General features: G+C 38.3%; 1 protein-coding gene across 1 annotated transcript in view; it reads right to left on the minus strand.

Annotated features, from left to right (window-relative positions):
* Window positions 1-17,451, minus strand: part of LOC115217091 (neo-calmodulin) — a 97,473-nt gene extending 80,022 nt beyond the window's left edge. Inside the window, exon 1 of the mRNA XM_029786689.2 lies at window positions 17,291-17,451. Coding sequence (XP_029642549.1) covers window positions 17,291-17,293 — 3 coding nt within the window. The 5' untranslated portion in view covers window positions 17,294-17,451. The remainder of the gene's footprint in view (window positions 1-17,290) is intronic.
* Between the last annotated feature and the right edge of the window lie 2,549 nt (window positions 17,452-20,000).

Raw genomic sequence — 20,000 nt, forward strand, 5'->3', positions numbered from 1 at the left:
TATGAATGTATGTATGTTTGTATGTATGTTTGTATGTATGAACGTATGTATGTTTGTATATATGTGTGCATGTTTGTATGTGTGTATGTGTGTATGTATATATGTATGCATGTATGAATTATGTATGGATGTATGTACGTACCTATGTATGCATACATGTATGTATGTATTTATCTATATAAATATTTGTGTATAAATATTTATGTATGTATGCATATATGTATGTACTCAAAATTATCAGAACTGTTTACATTCGTGCCTATATATATATTGGTTGAGCGTAAACGTTTGATGGTTTGTTCTTAGTGAATCCGTTTGTGTATTCGTTTGCGTTCAACACAAACCTTCGACCACGTATTTATTACTCATAAAAACAAAGGTTTACCGACATCTTGTTTTCGTTAAGATAATTTTGTCAGGAGATACAGACATATAATCCTTAATATTTTCAAAGCCCATCATGAAGAAACACCGAACGCCTTTCAACGTCAGACTTCATAATAATGCTGTTATCTTTCCAAATAAAGGGTGTGCCTATGTATATATATATATATAGTTTTGTGCTTCAGTGAAAACCAAGAATTAGGGTAGATAGAAGAAGAAGAGGAGGAGGGGGAAGAAGATGTAGAAGAGGAAGAAGAGGAATACTAATAATAATAAGAAGAAGAGGAGGGAGAAAAAGTAGATAAAGAGGAAGAAGAGGAATAATAATAATAATAATAATAATAATAAAAGAAGAGGAAGAAGAGGAGGAGGGGAGGAGGAAGAAGAAGAAGAAGAAGAAGAAGAAGAAGAAGAAGAAAATGATGATGATGATGATGATGATGATAATAATGCCGTCAGGAACGCAATGATGGTCCTTTCAGCGAGTCTGGCACCGAACTGTACTAAAATTGGTTCGTGCTAAGAAAAGTGTGTTGAGTCAATGAAATGCAAGCTTTGATGTCGATAATATATATTGCGCTTAAGATAAAGGGTGGAGCGATCAACAACGAACGGGTAGAAATCTCTTCTCCTTCTCCCCTCTTTGTCTTCCTCCCCCTTCTTCGCCACTTCTTCAGTTTCATTCTCTGATTACACAGGAACCTTTTTTTCTACGAAGATTAATTCTGTCACTTTTTTTTTACTGTTTTTTGTTTTGGTTGCTGTTGCTCGCTGTTGCCATTTTCTGCCTCGAGTCTACTCGGGAATCCACCATCACCAAAACCCCCCACCGTTGCTCCCTTCCCCTCCGTCGATGTCATCATCATCATCGTCATACCCAGCACCATCAACATCAGCACCACCAGCACCAGCATTACTCCCTCCTCCTTCGTCGATGTCATCATCATCATCATCATACCCAGCACCATCAACATCGGCACCACCATTCCTCCCTCCTCCTCCGTCGATGTCATTTTCATCGTCGTCACTATGGTCGTCGTCGTCATAATCATCACCACCACCAACAACAACACCACCACCACCACCGCCAAAACCACCACCACCACCGCCAAAACCACCACCACACCACCACCACCACTACCACCACCTCCACCACCACCGCCACCATCGTAATCGTCCTAAGTGCAATAAAGACGGCAGAGTCGGTAGAGCAACGAACAAAAACTATCTCCTGACGCACTTAGTAACGGTTCTTTATTTTCTGATTTCAAATCTCACGGTGATAATCAGCTTTTATCTTTCATCCTTCGGGGTGGAGAGTCACAAAACACAAATATACGGAAGCTCATGGGATGAATTTGCACCTGTAATAAAAAACAGACCTTGTCCCACACCTCCACACCGTGCCACATTGATTCTACCTGGGAATTACTTTAAGTGTTCACGCGTCTTTGGAATACTCAACCACTTATGACATTTCGTTTTAACGAATATATTTATAAGATCAGTTGATTAAACGACTGGAACACTCATCGTAGAAACTAATGATTATCCATTTAAGTTTTTTACAGTTGCGCACCAAATCGATCCCAGGACTTATTCTCTGTAAGACTAGTACTTATTCAATCAATCTCTTTTGCCAAACCGCTAGATTACGGGGACGTAAACACAATAACATCGGTGTCAAGTGATGGTGGAGGCCAAACACAAACACACAAATATATACATATGTCTATATGTATGTATGTATGTATGTATGTATGTATGTATGTATGTATGTATGTATGTATGTATGTATGTATGTGTATATATATATTACCGAAACGGTAATTATTTCTACGCCAGCTATGTTGTTGTTGTTTTTGTCTCATTTGGTCTAAAGTCGTATGACAACCACCGTTATATATATTTTGTTTATTCATTACTGTTTTCAATTTCGTTTTCGTCTCTTGTATTTACATCCGTCTTGTGCGTTCACATTCCTGTCTTCTACCAAGAAATCTAATGCTTACAGCTTATTTTTTTTTCTTGGGGCTGGCCGAGTTGGAGCAAATATCAGAATTGAACAGCCGAAATTTGCTATGATGATTCGGTGTCTGACTGAAGATTGAAGGCTTCGAATGATTTGTCTGTGTTCCGTGTTCGTCCCTTCCTGTATTTCACGTTCATTATATATAAAAACATTCATTCTTATATTATTGCGGCGTTACGTGCACACCCCCGTTTGTTTGTCCAATTTTAAACCCTGCACGACTTCTATACACACTGTCTTTCCTACCCGCCATTGCTTCTTCACCAAACTTTTTGGCGCCCTCCGATTCTTCCCCCCTCTTCCTCCCATCCTCCTTGATCCCTTCTTTCTCCTTTTCTCTTGGTCACTGATTCTGTCCCCTGCCTTCCACCCTCTTTGATTCCCTCTCTCTCTGTCTCTCTTTCTCTCTCTCTCCTGCAACCTGCTTTCTTAACCATTCTGTTGGCCATCGTATCTCGACCAACATGTGTCCCCGCTACCGAAACGGTAATTATTTCTACGCCAGCTATGTTGTTGTTGTTTTTGTCTCATTTGGTCTAAAGTCGTATGACAACCACCGTTATATATATTTTGTTTATTCATTACTGTTTTCAATTTCGTTTTCGTCTCTTGTATTTACATCCGTCTTGTGCGTTCACATTCCTGTCTTCTACCAAGAAATCTAATGCTTACAGCTTAGTTTTTTTTTCTTGGGGCTGGCCGAGTTGGAGCAAATATCAGAATGAACAGCCGAAATTTGCTATGATGATTCGGTGTCTGACTGGAATGAAGGATTGAAGGCTTCGAATGATTTGTCTGTGTTCCGTGTTCGTCCCTTCCTGTATTTCACGTTCATTATATATAAAAACATTCATTTATATATATATATATATTATTATATATATATATAACACGATGAGCTTCTTTCAGTTTCTGTTTACCATATCCATTCACAAGGTTTTGGTCGGCTTGAGGCTATAATACAAGTCACTTGCTCAAAGTTCCATGCAGTGGGATTGAACCCGGAACCATGTGGTTGGGAAGCAAGCTTCTTACCACACAGCCCCTCCTGTATATGTAAGTCAAATGAGACAACAACGAACTGAATCCCCCCCCCCCCCAGAAATACTTCAAAATATCTGTAGCAGATTTAGAGCACAGTACATGAACCGACATTTCAGTAATAATTTTGAAGCGTTCTTATGGCTTTAAACATATAACAAAGGCGACCACAAAACTAATGAACTAGCCTGTTAGTTCAACCACCCACTCAACGCATTAAACGTGTGATCTAGTTTAATGACTAGCAATTTAGTTTGCTATGCAACGCTGGGGAAGCTGTTACAGAAATGATTTGCTTCTGGCTAATCTGAAAACGAGAAATGAAATGACACGCAGAAAAATTTACGAGGTATAAGGGCATAGAGCTATGCATGTGGCTTGTCAAATGTGACTCGAAGTAGTGACAGACTGAATTGTCGCCTTCTCAGTAAGTAAATTAAATTAACATCTCCAGTGCTGCAGCATGTATCGTGTAGTTATTGTATTTCGTACATTTGAAACAATCTAATGCATAAGAACTAAATAAATATATAAATAAATAATACATGATGAGTGTGTAAAAGTAATGCAACCCAGAACAGACAATATAAGAAATAATCTTTTCTGCTCTAGACACAAGGTTCGAAATTTTGGGGAGAGGAGGTCAGTCGATTAGATGGACCCCAGTAAACAACTGGTACTTAATTTATCGACCCCCGAAGGATGAAAGGCAAAGTCGACCTCGGTGGAAGTCCTGGGCTCGATTTGCTTGACTACAGGCGGTGCTACAGCATGGCCACAGTCAAATGACTGAAACAAGAAAAAGAGTAAAAGAGTATCGATTATACGTGAATAAAACCTGTGACCTCTCATTTGGCTCTCACAGACCCGAGGATGCGATAAAATCAATTGAGCGTCAGACAAACTATCACACCGCTTTATGTCACATTCTGAGTTCAAATACAACCGGGACCAACTTCACCATTTATCTCGATAAGATCGATAAAATAATCACCAATCTAGAATTGGGGGTAAGTGTAAGCGATTAGTATATTCCTGCCCTAAATTCTGTAGCTTAGTAACAAAATTACCTTCTAAATCAATATTTTTTTCTGTTTCTATGGTAAAAAATAAAATATGAGATAATATACGGCGAGCGTTGACATAATTTTTATCAACTAAATCTCTATGTATATAAAACTGAAGTTGTCAGTGTATGGCAGGTTTGGTAGCCTTCGACTAACACTATCTCCTCCGAGACCCTGCGGTGCAAGTTGACCAAAATTGAGAGTATGATAGAAGAAGGCTTGCTCTTCATTCCGTAGAAGATAAAATTCAAATCGGACCATGTTAACACCAAAAATTATTTACATCAAAAAGGTGCTTTTTTTCTCTGAAAATCCCGATTTTTTAACGATTTTTTGACTGCTGTGTTGCCATTTTTCGGTGTATTTCAACCAGAAAAATGTTCACTTCAAGAGCTACATAATGCAAATTTTTTACTTTTCAAAAATTCCAATTCTAAAGGGTCGAAACAAACCCGAGCAACTCCGGGCGATACTGCTAGTTCACTTATAAAGTGATTGTTCAGTTTGCCAGTGCAAAGCGAACGTCTTAAACCTCACAGCTATTCCTACGCCTGTTCAAACTCTGTACCTGCGCCTGTTCCACAGCCAAATATATATACACCTATATTTATTTTACCGTCTTTATTAGTTTTCCCTTCCATTATACTCTTCCATCAATTCATTCACACGTTATTTCGCTCCATTCCCGCCCAAATCTACTCGTTATTTGCTTACGTGTGTTTGCCCGATTGCCTGTTTGTATGAATGAATGTAATGAGAACGTTGCTTTATTAGATGGAGTTAAATTATTTTCTGAGTATTAGAGAAATTTTGTTGAGAAGGCGGAATTATTAGCAATTAAATCTTATCGTCTCCTCGTTAAACAATAGTGTATCATAACAACAACAAGCACATATCTATACACACACTCTAGAAAATAACGAAATTCGTCCGTATGTATGTATGTATGTTTGTATGCCATATTTTAGTTTGTATATGTGTTTCGTTTTATTTCTGTATTTCTTGCCAAGAGAAAAAGAACCGGTTTCTATCCTAGATCCAAGGATCCTTCATTGGAATTTCAACACAAACAAGGCAGCGAGTTGGCAGAGTCGTTAGCACGCCGGACGAAATGCTTAGCGGTATTTCGTCTGCCACTACGTTCTGAGTTCAAATTCCGCCGAGGTCGACTTTGCTTTTCATCCTTTCGGGGTCGATTAAATAAGTACCAGTTACGCACTGGGGTCGATATAATCGACTTAATCCGTTGTTGTCTGTTGTTGTCCCCTCTGTGTTTAGCTCCTTGTGGGTAGTAAAGAAATAGGTATTTCATCTGTCATTACATTCTGATTTCAAATTCCGCCGAGGTCAACTTTGCCGTTTAGCCTTTGGGGTCGATAAATTAAGTACTAGTTGCGTACTGGGTCGATCTAATCGACTGGTCCCCTCCTCCAAAATATCGGGCCTTGTGCCTAGAGTAGAAAAGAATGGTCTTCCTCGGTCACGAGTGGATGGCCATCATCATCATCATCATCATCATGATGTATGTATAATATGTATGTAAGTACTTACCTCGAACGATGCGCTACATATTCAAAGGGTAACATCACTTCGTCTCCTGAATTTTCCCCTCCATACTCCATAGTTTTTCCCCGCCACACACCAATTTTTCAAATACATTGACCTCAGTGTACAACTTGTACTTATTTTATCGAGCCCGAAACGATATAAATGACGTAGTCGACCTCAGTGGCATTTCAACTCAGAACGTAAAGCCGGAAGAAACGCCATAAAGATTTTATTCCACGCCCTATGGATTCTGATAATCCATCACTTTGAATAGGAAAATGATAATCATGAACGAATTGTACGTGCTCTTATCAAGTGTTGCTGCGTATTTATATATCTCTAGTTAGCTTTTTTAATGGCCCATAGATTAAATATATTAACACTAACCTGCCACATGTCAAAAAATGTTGGCAATATACTTCCTTTTCTTGAGTAATGAATGCCGTAAATTAAGCCGTTATGCAAGTATTTTTTGGAAATGGACTTCAGAAATACGAAAAAATCTATCAAGCTTAAAGTATATAAACATTATATACTCATTTGCAACAAACGCACAGACACATTAAATTATATGTATGCATGTATATCTATGTGTATATATGTGTGTCTGTCTGTGTGTACATGTATATCTATATATATATATATATATATATAATATATATATATATATATATAATATATATATATATATATATATATATATATATATATATGATTGATCGTTAGCCACTAAACCTATTTTTAATTTCTCTGCGTATTTCTGCGTTCCTTTCGGTTGAAGAGCGTAGGCTCGAAACGTAAATGACTTTCTCACCCCCGAGCGTTAAACTAATGCCTCTGTTTGTTGTTTACATAGCCGCCTTCGTCTTTTGTTTTGTTTGTGTTTTTTTTTTGTAAATTCCAACTATGTATGTATGTATGTATATATGTGTAGGAGTGGAAATGGACTTCAGAAATACGAAAAATCTATCAAGCTTAAAGTATATAAACATTATATACTCATTTGCAACAAACGCACAGACACATTAAATTATATGTATGCATGTATATCTATGTGTATATATGTGTGTCTGTCTGTGTGTACATGTATATATATATATATATATATATATATATATATATATATATATATATATATATATATATATAATAATATATATATATATTATATATATATGATTGATCGTTAGCCACTAAACCTATTTTTAATTTCTCTGCGTATTTCTGCGTTCCTTTCGGTTGAAGAGCGTAGGCTCGAAACGTAAATGACTTTCTCACCCCCGAGCGTTAAACTAATGCCTCTGTTTGTTGTTTACATAGCCGCCTTCGTCTTTTGTTTTGTTTGTGTTTTTTTTTTGTAAATTCCAACTATGTATGTATGTATGTATATATGTGTAGGAGTGGAAATGGACTTCAGAAATACGAAAAATCTATCAAGCATATAGTATATACACATTATATATTCATCTGCAATAATCACACAGACATATTAAATTATATGTATGTATATATCTGTGTGTGTGTGGAAAGAAGCTTGCTTCCCAACCACATGGTTCCGGGTTCAGTCCCACAACGTGGCACCTCGGGCAAGTGTCTTCTACTATAGCCTCGGGTTGACCAAAGTCTTGCGAGTGGATTTGGTAGATGGAATCTGAAAGAACCCCGTCGTGTGTGTGTGTATGTGTGTGTCTGTGTTTGTACCTCCCACCATCGTCGCTTGACAACCGATGTTTACGTTTCCGCAACTTAGCGGTTCGGCAAAATTACCTATAGAATAGTACTAGGCTTACAAAGAATAAGTCTTGGGGTCGATTTGTTTGATTAAAGACGGTACTCCAGTATGGCCGCAGTCAAATGACTGAAACAAGTAAAAGAATGAAAGAGTATATATATATATACTCAAAATAAGCAACAAGGATATCCAGAGGTAATGCAGTACGATCATTTCATGCGACTCCATTTAATTGAGCAATGCAGACATTACATCAATTTAAAATGTAGAGCAATCTTCAGTTGCATAAAAATATAGAATTTAGTTAAATTCGAAGGATTCATTTGTATAATTTTCTTTTCATCCCAAATCACCAAGATTCTGTATAAAAAGAAAATTATACAACGAACGCCCCTGTCCAATTTATATTATATATATATATATAATATATATATATATAGATAGATAGATAGATAGAGAGAGAGAGAGAGAGAGAGAGAGAGAGAGAGAGAGAGAGAGAGAGATAAGGGTGTTGTTGTGTGGGGTAGATGTCTATGTATGAAGTTCCTGTATTTGTGTTTTGTGCAAAAAAAAAAAAAAAATAGGCGCTTAATACACACGTTATTATTAGAAATATGCGGAGTCGATTATAATTTTCTTCGCAATATAATACGGTATCCGTCATTCGCCAGCAAGTGTAGCTTGGTTTGACTTGTAATAATGTGCCTATGGTACAAGCAAACAACAGCCATCCTCAGGGCTCACTTAGCCTTGATACTGCATAACACCCAGGACGTGACAACTGCTTCGGGAGAAGCGGTATCCTTTTTTTCGGCTGAGTGAATTCGAGCTATGGAAAGTTAAAATCTCTTACTCAAGGACACGACACACCGCTTAAGTCCAGGAATCGAACTGGTGACTTCAAATCGGAATCTCGACGTCTTAACCACAAGACTACGAGTTTAATAAAGCTGTGTAATAATGAGTGTGCACAGCCAAAATAAATGTTTTGAGAGATGTTTGTGAGCTTCAGTAAGTTAGTATGTCGCAAGAAGATGTTAACGATTCGGGACTGAGCCCGCGTGTAAGAGACAGACCCACGAACATCACTGCAGGATGACGACGACGGCGACGATAACGACGACGGCGACGATAACGACAACGACACGACGACGACCACCACCACCACAGCCGCCACCACTAGCATCACAACCACGACGACGCCGCCGCTGCTACTTTGGTTTGTTACTTCCTCATGATGAAGGGTCTTTTGTGAAATTTCAGAATTTTTCCTTCATCGCGGCATTCACAAACCATGCAATATGTTTGTGTATAATGGTTATAGCTAAACACGATTGGTAACATTCTGGGGCAAGCTTAGCAGCTACCATTCTAGGTCTTACCATATGTTATCGTCTGCTAACCTACCCACTTATCTCCCGACCGACTTACCTAGCTACCACTTAGCCATCCAATTATGTATATGATCTATCTATCTATCTATCTATCTATCTATCTATCTATCTATCTATCTATCTATCTATCTATCTATCTATCTATCTATCTATCTATCTATCTATCTAAGCTAGCATATATGTATGTATGTATGTGTGTGTGTATATATACACTTTATTTAAAAGCAGGAAAAATATAACAATGGCTGTTACTCAGAGTGATGTTCGTGGGTCTGTCTCTTACAGTCCCGAATCGTTAATATCCTCTTCTTCCTACAACATACTAACTTACCAACGGGAACGTGAAACTCTGAGTAACAGCTGCTTTTAAGTAAAAGATATTACTCTACCTCTGGTATTTGAGTACTCTTTTCTCCACCTTGTTTCACATTTATGTGCTTATTCCTGTATATATATATATGTGTGTATGTATGCATGTATGGATGGATGTGTGTATGTAGACGCGTGTATGTATATATACACACACACACACACACACACACACACACACACATATATATATATATATATATATACATACATACACCCCTGCGTGGTGTCTACCTGTGTTTGTTGTGGGTATAATTTATATTTTTAATAAAATTATTGCGCCTGTGCTAACACATACACATACGATGGCCTTCCACATATTTTCTGTCTACCAAATTCACTCACAAGGCATTGGTTAGCCTGGGGCTATAAATAGAAGACACTAGCTCAAGAGGCCGTGCAGTGCGACTGAACTTGAAACCACGTGATTGCAAAGCAAGCTTCGTCACCACACATCCGAGCCCATCACGACCTAAAAAGAGGAAAGCCACAAAATGAAAAATCAAGAAACACCTCCAAATCTTGGCCGGGTATGTTTTGCTTCCAGAAGCTACTACTTAGCGTCTAACTTCCTGTCGTACCGACAAGAGCGCTAAAAAGAAAACTATTTACTATAAAAATACAAAATTCTAAGGATATCATTCTATAAACTGAACGTAAACACATACCTTAATGGATTAGATAGGATATATATAAATACACCAAGCGAAAAATTACGCGAACAAAGGAAATATTTACTCTTCACAATAACCTTAGCTTCTTAATTTCTTTCATTGTTTTGAGGCCATCAGCTTGTAATAGAGAGATTTACTGAATTCGTCAGTGTATGAGACGCGGGTTTTTTTTCTTCATAATTTCGAAATGAATCAGAAGATTGTCCAGCGTTCAATGCAGCCGCATTATAGATGGGAGAGCGAGTGTTGTAGGTTGTAGGTTGGGGAACCGGACGAGCATAAATCTTCTAGGTACAATGATTGTTGCTAATAATAAAATATTGAAAACAAACCAAAATATCACGGGTTGTTAGCACACACCCACGAAGAATTACTTCTGGTACGTCAGCAGTTATGTGGGCAAGTCACATCATTTCATTATACCTCATTCCTCAACTTACATAACTCACACCTGAATATGTGCCTTACATTATTTAATGACAGCGTTACCTTTAAGAAATATCTTTTTTAATTATCTAAATGAAATTCTCCTAGAATGATGAAAGGAATGCTAAGCTTTTATCCGCGTATCGGGTTTTAGCAATGAGTGGATGACAACAAAATCATAGCAATGGTGCGCCACCTTGGTGGTCCATCGCGGTAACACAAAATATCATCGCCAGAAATAAAAGTTTTACATTCTGTAAAGGTAATTCTCTTGACCTAAATATAGACAAGTATACAGTTGATTTGAAAGAAGATATGGTACTCGAATAGCAGTTTTTGTAAGCTAAATGTATGTTTTCGTATTTTATTCCAATATATTGGTGCAGCAATGTATTAACATGCACGGAATTATATATTTTCCTCCATAAAATCACTTCAAAATATCTTTCAATATATATGTGAAACATAAGGCGGTATGCAGGCAGAATCGTTAGCACGTCGGGCAAAATGTTCAGCGGAATTTCGTCCGTCGCCATGTTCTGAGTTTAAAATTCTGCCGAAGTCGACTTCGCCTTTCATCCTTTCGAAGTCGATAAATTACTACCAGTGAAACACAGAGGTCGATGTAATCGACTAGTCCCCTCCCCCAAAATTTCAGGCCTTGTGCCTGTAGTAGAAATTATTATTATTATTATTATTATTGTTGTTATTAAGGTGGCGAGCTGGCAGAGTCGTTAGCGCGCCGGCAAAATGCTAAGCGGCATAACTCCATCATCAGCTGCCCCACGGATATCACTATGGTTTCGACACCTGTATGTATGTAGGTATATATGCCTATATTTATGCATGTATGTATGTGTATATCTAGTGTGTGCTTGTCTTTGTGTTTGTCCCCACCACCGCTTCACGGTCGATGCTGATTTGTCTACGTTCCTGTCACTTAGCAGTTATTTAAAAAAGAAACCGATAAAATAAGTACCAGATTATTAAAAAAAATAACTACTGGGGTCAATTTTTTGCTACTGGCCCCTTCAAGGCGGTGTTCCAGCATGGCCAAAGTCCAATGAGATAAAAGATAATTATGACTAGCATTGTGTTTTATCTAATACATTGAGCCTAATACATATTTTTGGAATCAATCTGGTACTTACTCTATCGGTCTCTTTTGCCGAACCGCTAAGACGATAGACTAAATACCACACTTTGAAAGTATTGATGTCGATTTGTTGGAATAAACCCTTTAAGGTGGTGCCCCAACATGGTCGCAGTCCAATGACTGAAACAAGTAAGACAGCTAATAACTAATACGTTTATAACCAATGTAAATACCGTATTCTATGCATGTTTGGTTAATTGAGATTTTGTGTGTTTCACATCTGGCTTTGTGCCAATGTAACTACTCAATCTTCGGGTGTTGCTGGTACAGTCATCCAATGATGAAACAAAAGGAATCCCCACGGGTAGGTACAGAATGTAGGGCATGTTTTATATAGAGGTTTGCACCGTTCTTTCATACAATTCACCAGCAATAAAAAAAATAGTAACCGCGTTGAAAACCAGGCCTATTTCTCTTACCATACACTCTCAAGTTGCGATTAATTAAGAAACTTTATATTAATTGTGTTCAATTAATTACACTACTCATTCTCATATCACAATAAACAATCGGCGCCCCGATTAATCAGTATTGTCGGCTGAGAAGGCAAGGCTAATCAATAATCGGCCATCTTACTTATAGATAGAGAGGAGATCTATCTATGTATATATTATATAATACATACATATATTATATATATTTTTATATATTTATAATATACAGTTCTGTATTTAAGAGATGGGGAATTATGTACATTATTTACATTTGATGAATATTTGTCCTCATCTTGTTTGTTGCTAACACAACGTTTCGGCTGATATACCCTCCAGCCTTCATCAGGTGTCCTGGGGGAATTTCGAACCTGGGTTCTGATTCCTAAGGTATTTTTCGATTATTATTATTATTATTATTATATATATATCCATGGCCGTCTTAAGGCATGGGGACATGAGGACAGTTGCGCAAAGGCCCGCATGCCTAAGATACCAATTCTTATCTATGTATGTTGTGGCCTGCTGTAGATATATAAATACAATAGGGCGCCGTGTACTGGTTTTCCTGGGTCCCTAAAATGCTATTAAGACGGCTCTGTAAGTACCTGAATCAAGTGTTTCATTACAGGATAAACATTACAAGACTTATACATGTAGAAAACATGTATGGGATCCCCTATCTGGAATACATCTATATGTATAAATTTGCTTGTTGGAAGGAGCAGATGTGCTTCACGAAAATATAGCTTGGATTGTAACCCCATCTATATACACTATATACTACATACTACACGCACGCACACACACACACACACACACTTATAAATTAAGAATATAAGCAATAAAATAATTATATCAGTAGCTAGGGTATAAAAAATGACAGTATCGGTAAAATTAATTAAAATTATAAATTTTAATATTTAAAAAAAAACTTTAAAATTAATATATATATTATGGCGCAAGAGTTGCTGCGTGGTAAGTAGCTTGCTTACCAACCACATGGTTCCGGGTTCAGTCCCGCTGCATAGCACCTTGGGCAAGTGTCTTCTACTATAGCCTTGGTCCGACCAAAGCGTTGTGAGTGGATTTGGTAGGCGGAAACTGAAAGAAGGCAGTCGTATATATGTTGTGTGTGTGTGTGTGTTTGTCTTCCCCAGCATCGGTTGACAACTGATATTTGTGTATTTAGGTCTCCGTAACTTAGCTGTTCGGCAAAAGAAAACAATAGAATAAGTACAAAGCTTACAAAGAATGAGTCCTGGGGTCGATTTGATCGACTAAAAGGTGGCGCTCCAGCATGGCCATAGTCAAAATGACTGAAACAAATACAAGATAAACATGTGTATGTATGTGTATGTGTGTGTGTATATATATATATTAGTATATATTGTGTATATATTATATATATATATATCTATATAATATATATATATATATATATATATATATATATATATATATAATCTATATATATATATTATATATATATATATAGGTGTAGGAGTGGGTGTGTGGTAAGTAGCTTGCTTACCAACCACATGGTTCCGGGTTCAATCCCACAGTGTGGCACCGTGGGCAAGTGTCTTGTACTATAGCCTTAGGTCGACCAAAGCCTTGTGAGTGGATTTTGGTAGACGGAAACTGAAAGAAGCCCGTCGTATATATGTATATATATGTGCATATGTATGTATGCATATATTTGTGTGTCTGTATTTGTCCCCCCCCCCACATCGCTTGACAACCGATGCTGGTGTGTTTACGTCCGGTAACTTAGCGGTTCGGCTAAAGCGACCGATAGAATAAGTACTAGGCTTACAAAGAATAAGTCCTGGGAGTCGATTTGCTCGACTAAAGGCGGTGCTCCAGCATGGCCACAGTCAAATAACTGAAACAAGTAAAAGAGTAAAGAGTATATATATCTGTTTTGGATTAATTGTCGAAAAAATAAAAAGAGTACTGAATGGTACTGTATGGTAAAGAGTAACGATATATTGTTTTGGTCAAATCAGTCACGTGCTACTCTGAGTTTCATTTGTAAGTGCACAGGAACAAAGAGAGTGGCATGACCAAACCAATATTCTTTTATTCTTTTACTTGTTTCAGTCCTCTTGACTGCGGCCATGCTGGAGCACCGCCTTTTAGTCGAAGAAATCGCCTCAGGACTTATCCTTTGTGAACGTGGTAATTATTCTATCGGTCAGTTTTGCCGAACTGCTATGTTACTGGAACATAGATCCACCAACATCGGGGTCCCGGTGAAATAGTGAGTGGGGACCGAGGTGCCCTCCTGTGCATTTCTTGCCATGATGCGGGTTCATCTGGTATGTCAGATAAAAATTTAACCTGATTGTTCTTTGAACATATCCATAGGCGCAGGAGTGGCTGTGTGGTAAGTAGCTTGCTAACCAACCACATGGTTCCGGGTTCAGTCCCACTGCGTGGCATCTTGGGCAAGTGTCTTCTGCTATAGCCCCGGGCCGACCAATGCCTTGTGAGTGGATTTGGTAGACGGAAACTGAAAGAAGCCTGTCTTATATATGTATATTTATGTATATGTATGTGTGTGTGTTTGTGTGTCTGTGTTTGTCCCCCTAGCATTGCTTGACAACTGATGCTGGTGTGTATACGTCCCTGTCACTTAGCGGTTCGGCAAAAGAGACCGATAGAATAAGTACTGGGCTTACAAAGAATAAGTCCCGGGGTCTATTTGCTCGACTAAAGGCGGTGCTCCAGCATGGCCGCAGTCAAAATTGACTGAAACAAGTAAAAGAGTAAAAGAGAGTAAAAGAGTACCTCTACACCTCGTACATCTCTGAAACCTTTTGCCAATGTAAAAGTCGTGGGCCTTTCAACCCTATTCAGTTTAAAATACTGTTGCCTTACGTTGGCCGGAAAGAGCGGGATCTTTGTTACTATACAGTGGTAACCAGTACGGTGATTGGTGTAGCCTTCAGTCGCAAAGCTGGTTGGTGGACTTTTCAAGATTTACACTCACACACATACATATTTCATATTTCTTTATTGCCCACAAGGGGCTAAACATAGAAGGGACAAACAAGGACAAACGAAGGGATTTAAGTCGATTACATCGACCCCAGTGCGTATCTGGTACTTATTTATTCGACCCCGAAAGGATGAAAGGCAAAGTCGACCTCGGCGGAATTTGAACTCAGAACGTAACGGCTGACGAAATACCGCTAAGTATTTCGCCCGGCGTGCTAACGTCTCTGCCAGCTCGCCGCCTTCACACACATGGTTGTAAGTGCTAGCACACGAAACTCTCGGCTCTTGAGTCACACTGATATTTCTGCTGATTATTAATACATATAGACGTATACCAAAACACAGCCCCACCACACACACGTGTGTGTGTGTGTATATAAATATGCGCACGTGTATGTAGTTGTATTTATGTATATATATGCGTATGTATATGTAAGTATAGATGTACACATAAGAACAAAAAACGATACTTTTTTAAATATGTTTCATTGAAACATAATTAGTTTGAATAGAATTAATAACAAATTAAGAAGAGAAAAGATGAATAAAATTCTATATAGCAGCAACAAAACCAGTCCAGAGAGAACTTCGGGAAGTATTCTAATATATATAACATTGTCTCTTAATAAAAACGTCCCTTACACCAGGTGTCCCCTACACCAGGCCGCAGACCAATATCGGGCCGCACGGATAGAATAAATTTTAAATTCTATTTCTAGTTTATTGACTACTATAATCTGCAGGATGTTTTTGTATCATATAAATATATATGCAATAAATATGCATTTTATGTGTAGTAGTTAAATTATTAGTTGCAGATGTGGCTGTGTAGGAAGAAAATTGCTTCCCAACCACGTGGTTCCGGGTTCAGTCCGACTGCGTGGCACATTGGACAAGTGGACAAGTATCATCTTTTATAGTCTCGGACCGAATGGATTTGGTAGACAGAAACTGAAAGAAGCCTGTCGTGTGTGTGTATATATATATATATATATATATATATATATATATATCATATACACGTGTGTGTGTGTGTTTGTCTCCTACATCCACTTGACGACTGGATTTGGTGTGTAACTTAGCGGTTCGGCAAGAAAGACTCCTAGAACAAGTATCAGTCCTAAAAATAGCGCTGGGGTTAATTAATTAACTCGACTAAAAATTCTTCAAGGCGGTGCTCCAGCATGGTCGCAATCTAATGACAGAAACAAGTAAACAGCAAAAGGTATATATTGTGCACTTTATTTTGTCTCGTTATGTGAATGATCCCCCGGTGTGTGGGAGAATTTTCTGGCATGTCACTGGTTTGTGTTGTTAAAAATATAGGGAACCGTTGTCTAGAAATAAGATAATCTTTTATTATTTACTCACAGCTGAGTCGGCGTTAGCCGGCACTTGGAGTTTTGCATTGGGTCAGTTAGATATACCTAATAATGTCTAAATGGTTATCGACCGGGTTCCATACGGTCCTTGACCGTCTATATAAGATTTTTTTGGAGGTCAACGTGAGCCAAATAGTAAATTGGGGATCCACATTTTAAGGGGACCTGAAAATTTATTGTCTTAGATGTATGTATTGGTATGCATTGCAAGGGACAGTTAGGGTTCTTTATCCAGCAGTTCAACCTAAACAACCTAAACAAGTTCATGAGTGAGAAACAAAATAGGACTTTTGAAAAGAAGTAGCTATAAAACGAATGGCTACGGGAGGGTCCACCAGAATAAAGGGGTCCATAGATAACAAAGGAAAAAAACCCCTGGTCTAAAGAAAAGACGGGTGACCATTTTATCTCTGATGACCACGACTGACCAGGATACAGCAGAAACAGCGGCAATAGGCAACAAAAATAACAACAATATAATAATAATAATAATATAATAATAATAATAATAATAATAATAATAATAATAATGATGATGGTTTCGTTTATTTGCCACAAGGGCGAATGATGAGGGAACAGCACGGAATATTACGATGATGGAAGTTATTCTGCGAAGAGAAATAAAGAAAGCTAAAACATTTTACTCACCATTTCTGTTCGTAGTGAGTGAGTTTTTTCTGTTTTGTGTGTAAAAAAGTATTTCTCGTATAAAAAGCTTCACTGAGGAATATCGCTTCACTCGACAAATATGTAATGTAAGTCTCGGCTAATATCAATTGGGGGGGATGAACGTGGCGGCGGCGACGGTGGTGGTGGTGGTGGAGGTAGGAAGAGGCAGAGGAGGAGGAGGAGATTTCGTGAGGTAGAGGTAGATATGGTGGTAGTGTTGGTGGTGTTGATGGTGGAGATAGTGAATTTCTAGTAGTGGTGAAGGCGCAGACAGTGAAATGGTGGTGGTGGTGGTGGTGGTGGTGGTGGTGGTGAAGATGGTGATGTAGCAGTGGAGATGGGGAAGACGGTGGAGACAGAGAAATGGTGGTAGTGGTGGTGGTGGTGGTGGTGGTGGAGATAGTGAATTTTTAGTGGTGGTGGTGAAGGCGCAGATAGTGAAATGGTGGTGGTGGTGGTGGTGGTGGTGGTGGTGGTGAAGATGGTGATGTAGTAGTAAAGATGGGGAAGACGGTGGAGACAGAGAAATGGTGGTGGTGGTAGTGGTGTCGGCGTTGGTGGTGGTGGTAGTGGTGGTGGTGGTGGTGGTGGTGGTAGGAGTTGGTGTTGTTGTTGGTGGTGGTGGTTGCGATGCAGATAGTAAAGAGTAAAGAATGAAAGAGGTGGTAGTGGTATGATGATGATGATGGCGGTGGTGATGGTAGTGGTGGTGGTGGTGATAATGATGATGAAGATGGTGGTGGTAATGTTGTTGGTGGTGGCGGTGGTAGTAGTGATGATGATGATGATAATGATGGTGGTGGTGGTGATGAGGATAATGGAGATGGTAATGGTGGTGGTGGTGGTGGTGATGGTAGCAGTAATAGTTATAGTACTAATGGCGGTGAAGGTGTGGTGCTAATGGGAGCGATGGCGGTGGTGGCGGTGGTGGCGGCGGTTTAAAGGTGTGTGAAGCGACAGGCAGAAGCTGGGGCGGGGTGGGGGGCTGGCGGTGGTGGTGCAGGTGATGTTGGTGAAGATAGAGTTCACGGTAGGGGGTAGTATGTTGTGTGTGCAGTGGTGGTGGTAGCGGGGGTATGTTGTGTAGGGGTGATGTAACGGCGGGGGTGGGGGAGTTTCTGCACGGTGCTGATGGGAGGAAGTTTCCTGAAAATAATGGTAACATAGACCTGTGATGATGATGATGATGATGATGATAGTGATGATCTGGTGGTGGTGGTGGTGGTGGTGGTGATTATGATGATGGTGGTGGTGGTGGTGGTTTTAGTGGTGGCATTGCTTGTGGTGATGATGACGATGATGATGATGGTGATGACCACAGCTCTCGAGATGAAACTAGATGAAAAAAAATCATTTAGTGATTATTTCTATAAAAGCTTTCATACCTATACGAATTTATATAAGAAAATTCGGAAGTAAAGTATGAAGAAAAGACATTAGAAATCTTAGGGAAAAAAATTCCAATTAAAGGACGAACATACATTCATCCGATAATATATATATATATATATATAGTAGGAATTTACCAGTTAAACCAAATCAAAAGATGAAGACGGGTTTGTAAACAACAAACAGATGTATTAGTTTAACGCTAGTAAAGTAAGAAAGTCTTTCACGTTTCGAGCCTACGCTCTTCAACACAATATAAGCAGAGAGAGGAACTAAAAAAAAAAGTTTAGTAGTGGCTAGCGATCAATCATAGCAAATGCCGGACAGAGGTGGTCAGACAGGAGAGCTAGGAAGAAGGGGAGATAAAAAAGTAGTGGTGATCCCAAAACGAAGGTGCGTGTGTATGTGGGAGCGTGTATGGGCATGTGGATAGAGGCTGGTGACCTTGACGTGTGTATGTGTGCATGTGTAGGTGTGTGGATGATGGTGTGGGATGGTGTATACACATATATAACAACAGCAACAGCAACTGCAGCAGTAGCAGTGGTAGTAACAACAACAACAAAAACTCGTGTACATATGCCTAATGCACTAAGCGGTCTTTTGATAAATCGTTTACGTTAATATATGTTGATGTGTCTGTACGGGATATTGCCACGTGGCAGGACGTCTTCGCAGGGAACTTGGATGGCGGTGGTGGTAGAAGCGAGTGGTGGATATATATATATATATATATATATATATATATATATATATATATATATATATATATATATATATATATACATAGATATATGTATATCAAACCTTCTGTATGTCTTTCTCTTTCATATGTATATATATATATATACTCTTTTACTCTTTACTTGTTTCAGTCATTTTGACTGCGCCATGCTGGAGCACCACCTTTATATATAGTGTATATAATATATATATATATATGTGTGTGTGTGTGTGTGTGTGTGTGTGTGTGTATGTAAATAATATATATATATTTATATATGTATATATATGTATTATATATATATATGTGTGTGTGTGGTGTATATATATATATATGTATATATATATATATGTATATATATATATATATATAATATATATATAATATATATATATGTATATATATATATATAATATATATATATATATATGTATATATATTATATATATATATATATATATATATATATGAAAGAGAAAGACAAACGAGGTTTGATAGAAAGAGAAAAAAGACAAGACTGAAAGGAAATGAGTAAGGAAACATGTTTGAACAGTGGTGATGGTGGTGGTGGGGGTG

Source organism: Octopus sinensis, linkage group LG11 (genome assembly GCF_006345805.1).
Source record: "Octopus sinensis linkage group LG11, ASM634580v1, whole genome shotgun sequence".
Classification (NCBI taxonomy): domain Eukaryota; kingdom Metazoa; phylum Mollusca; class Cephalopoda; order Octopoda; family Octopodidae; genus Octopus; species Octopus sinensis.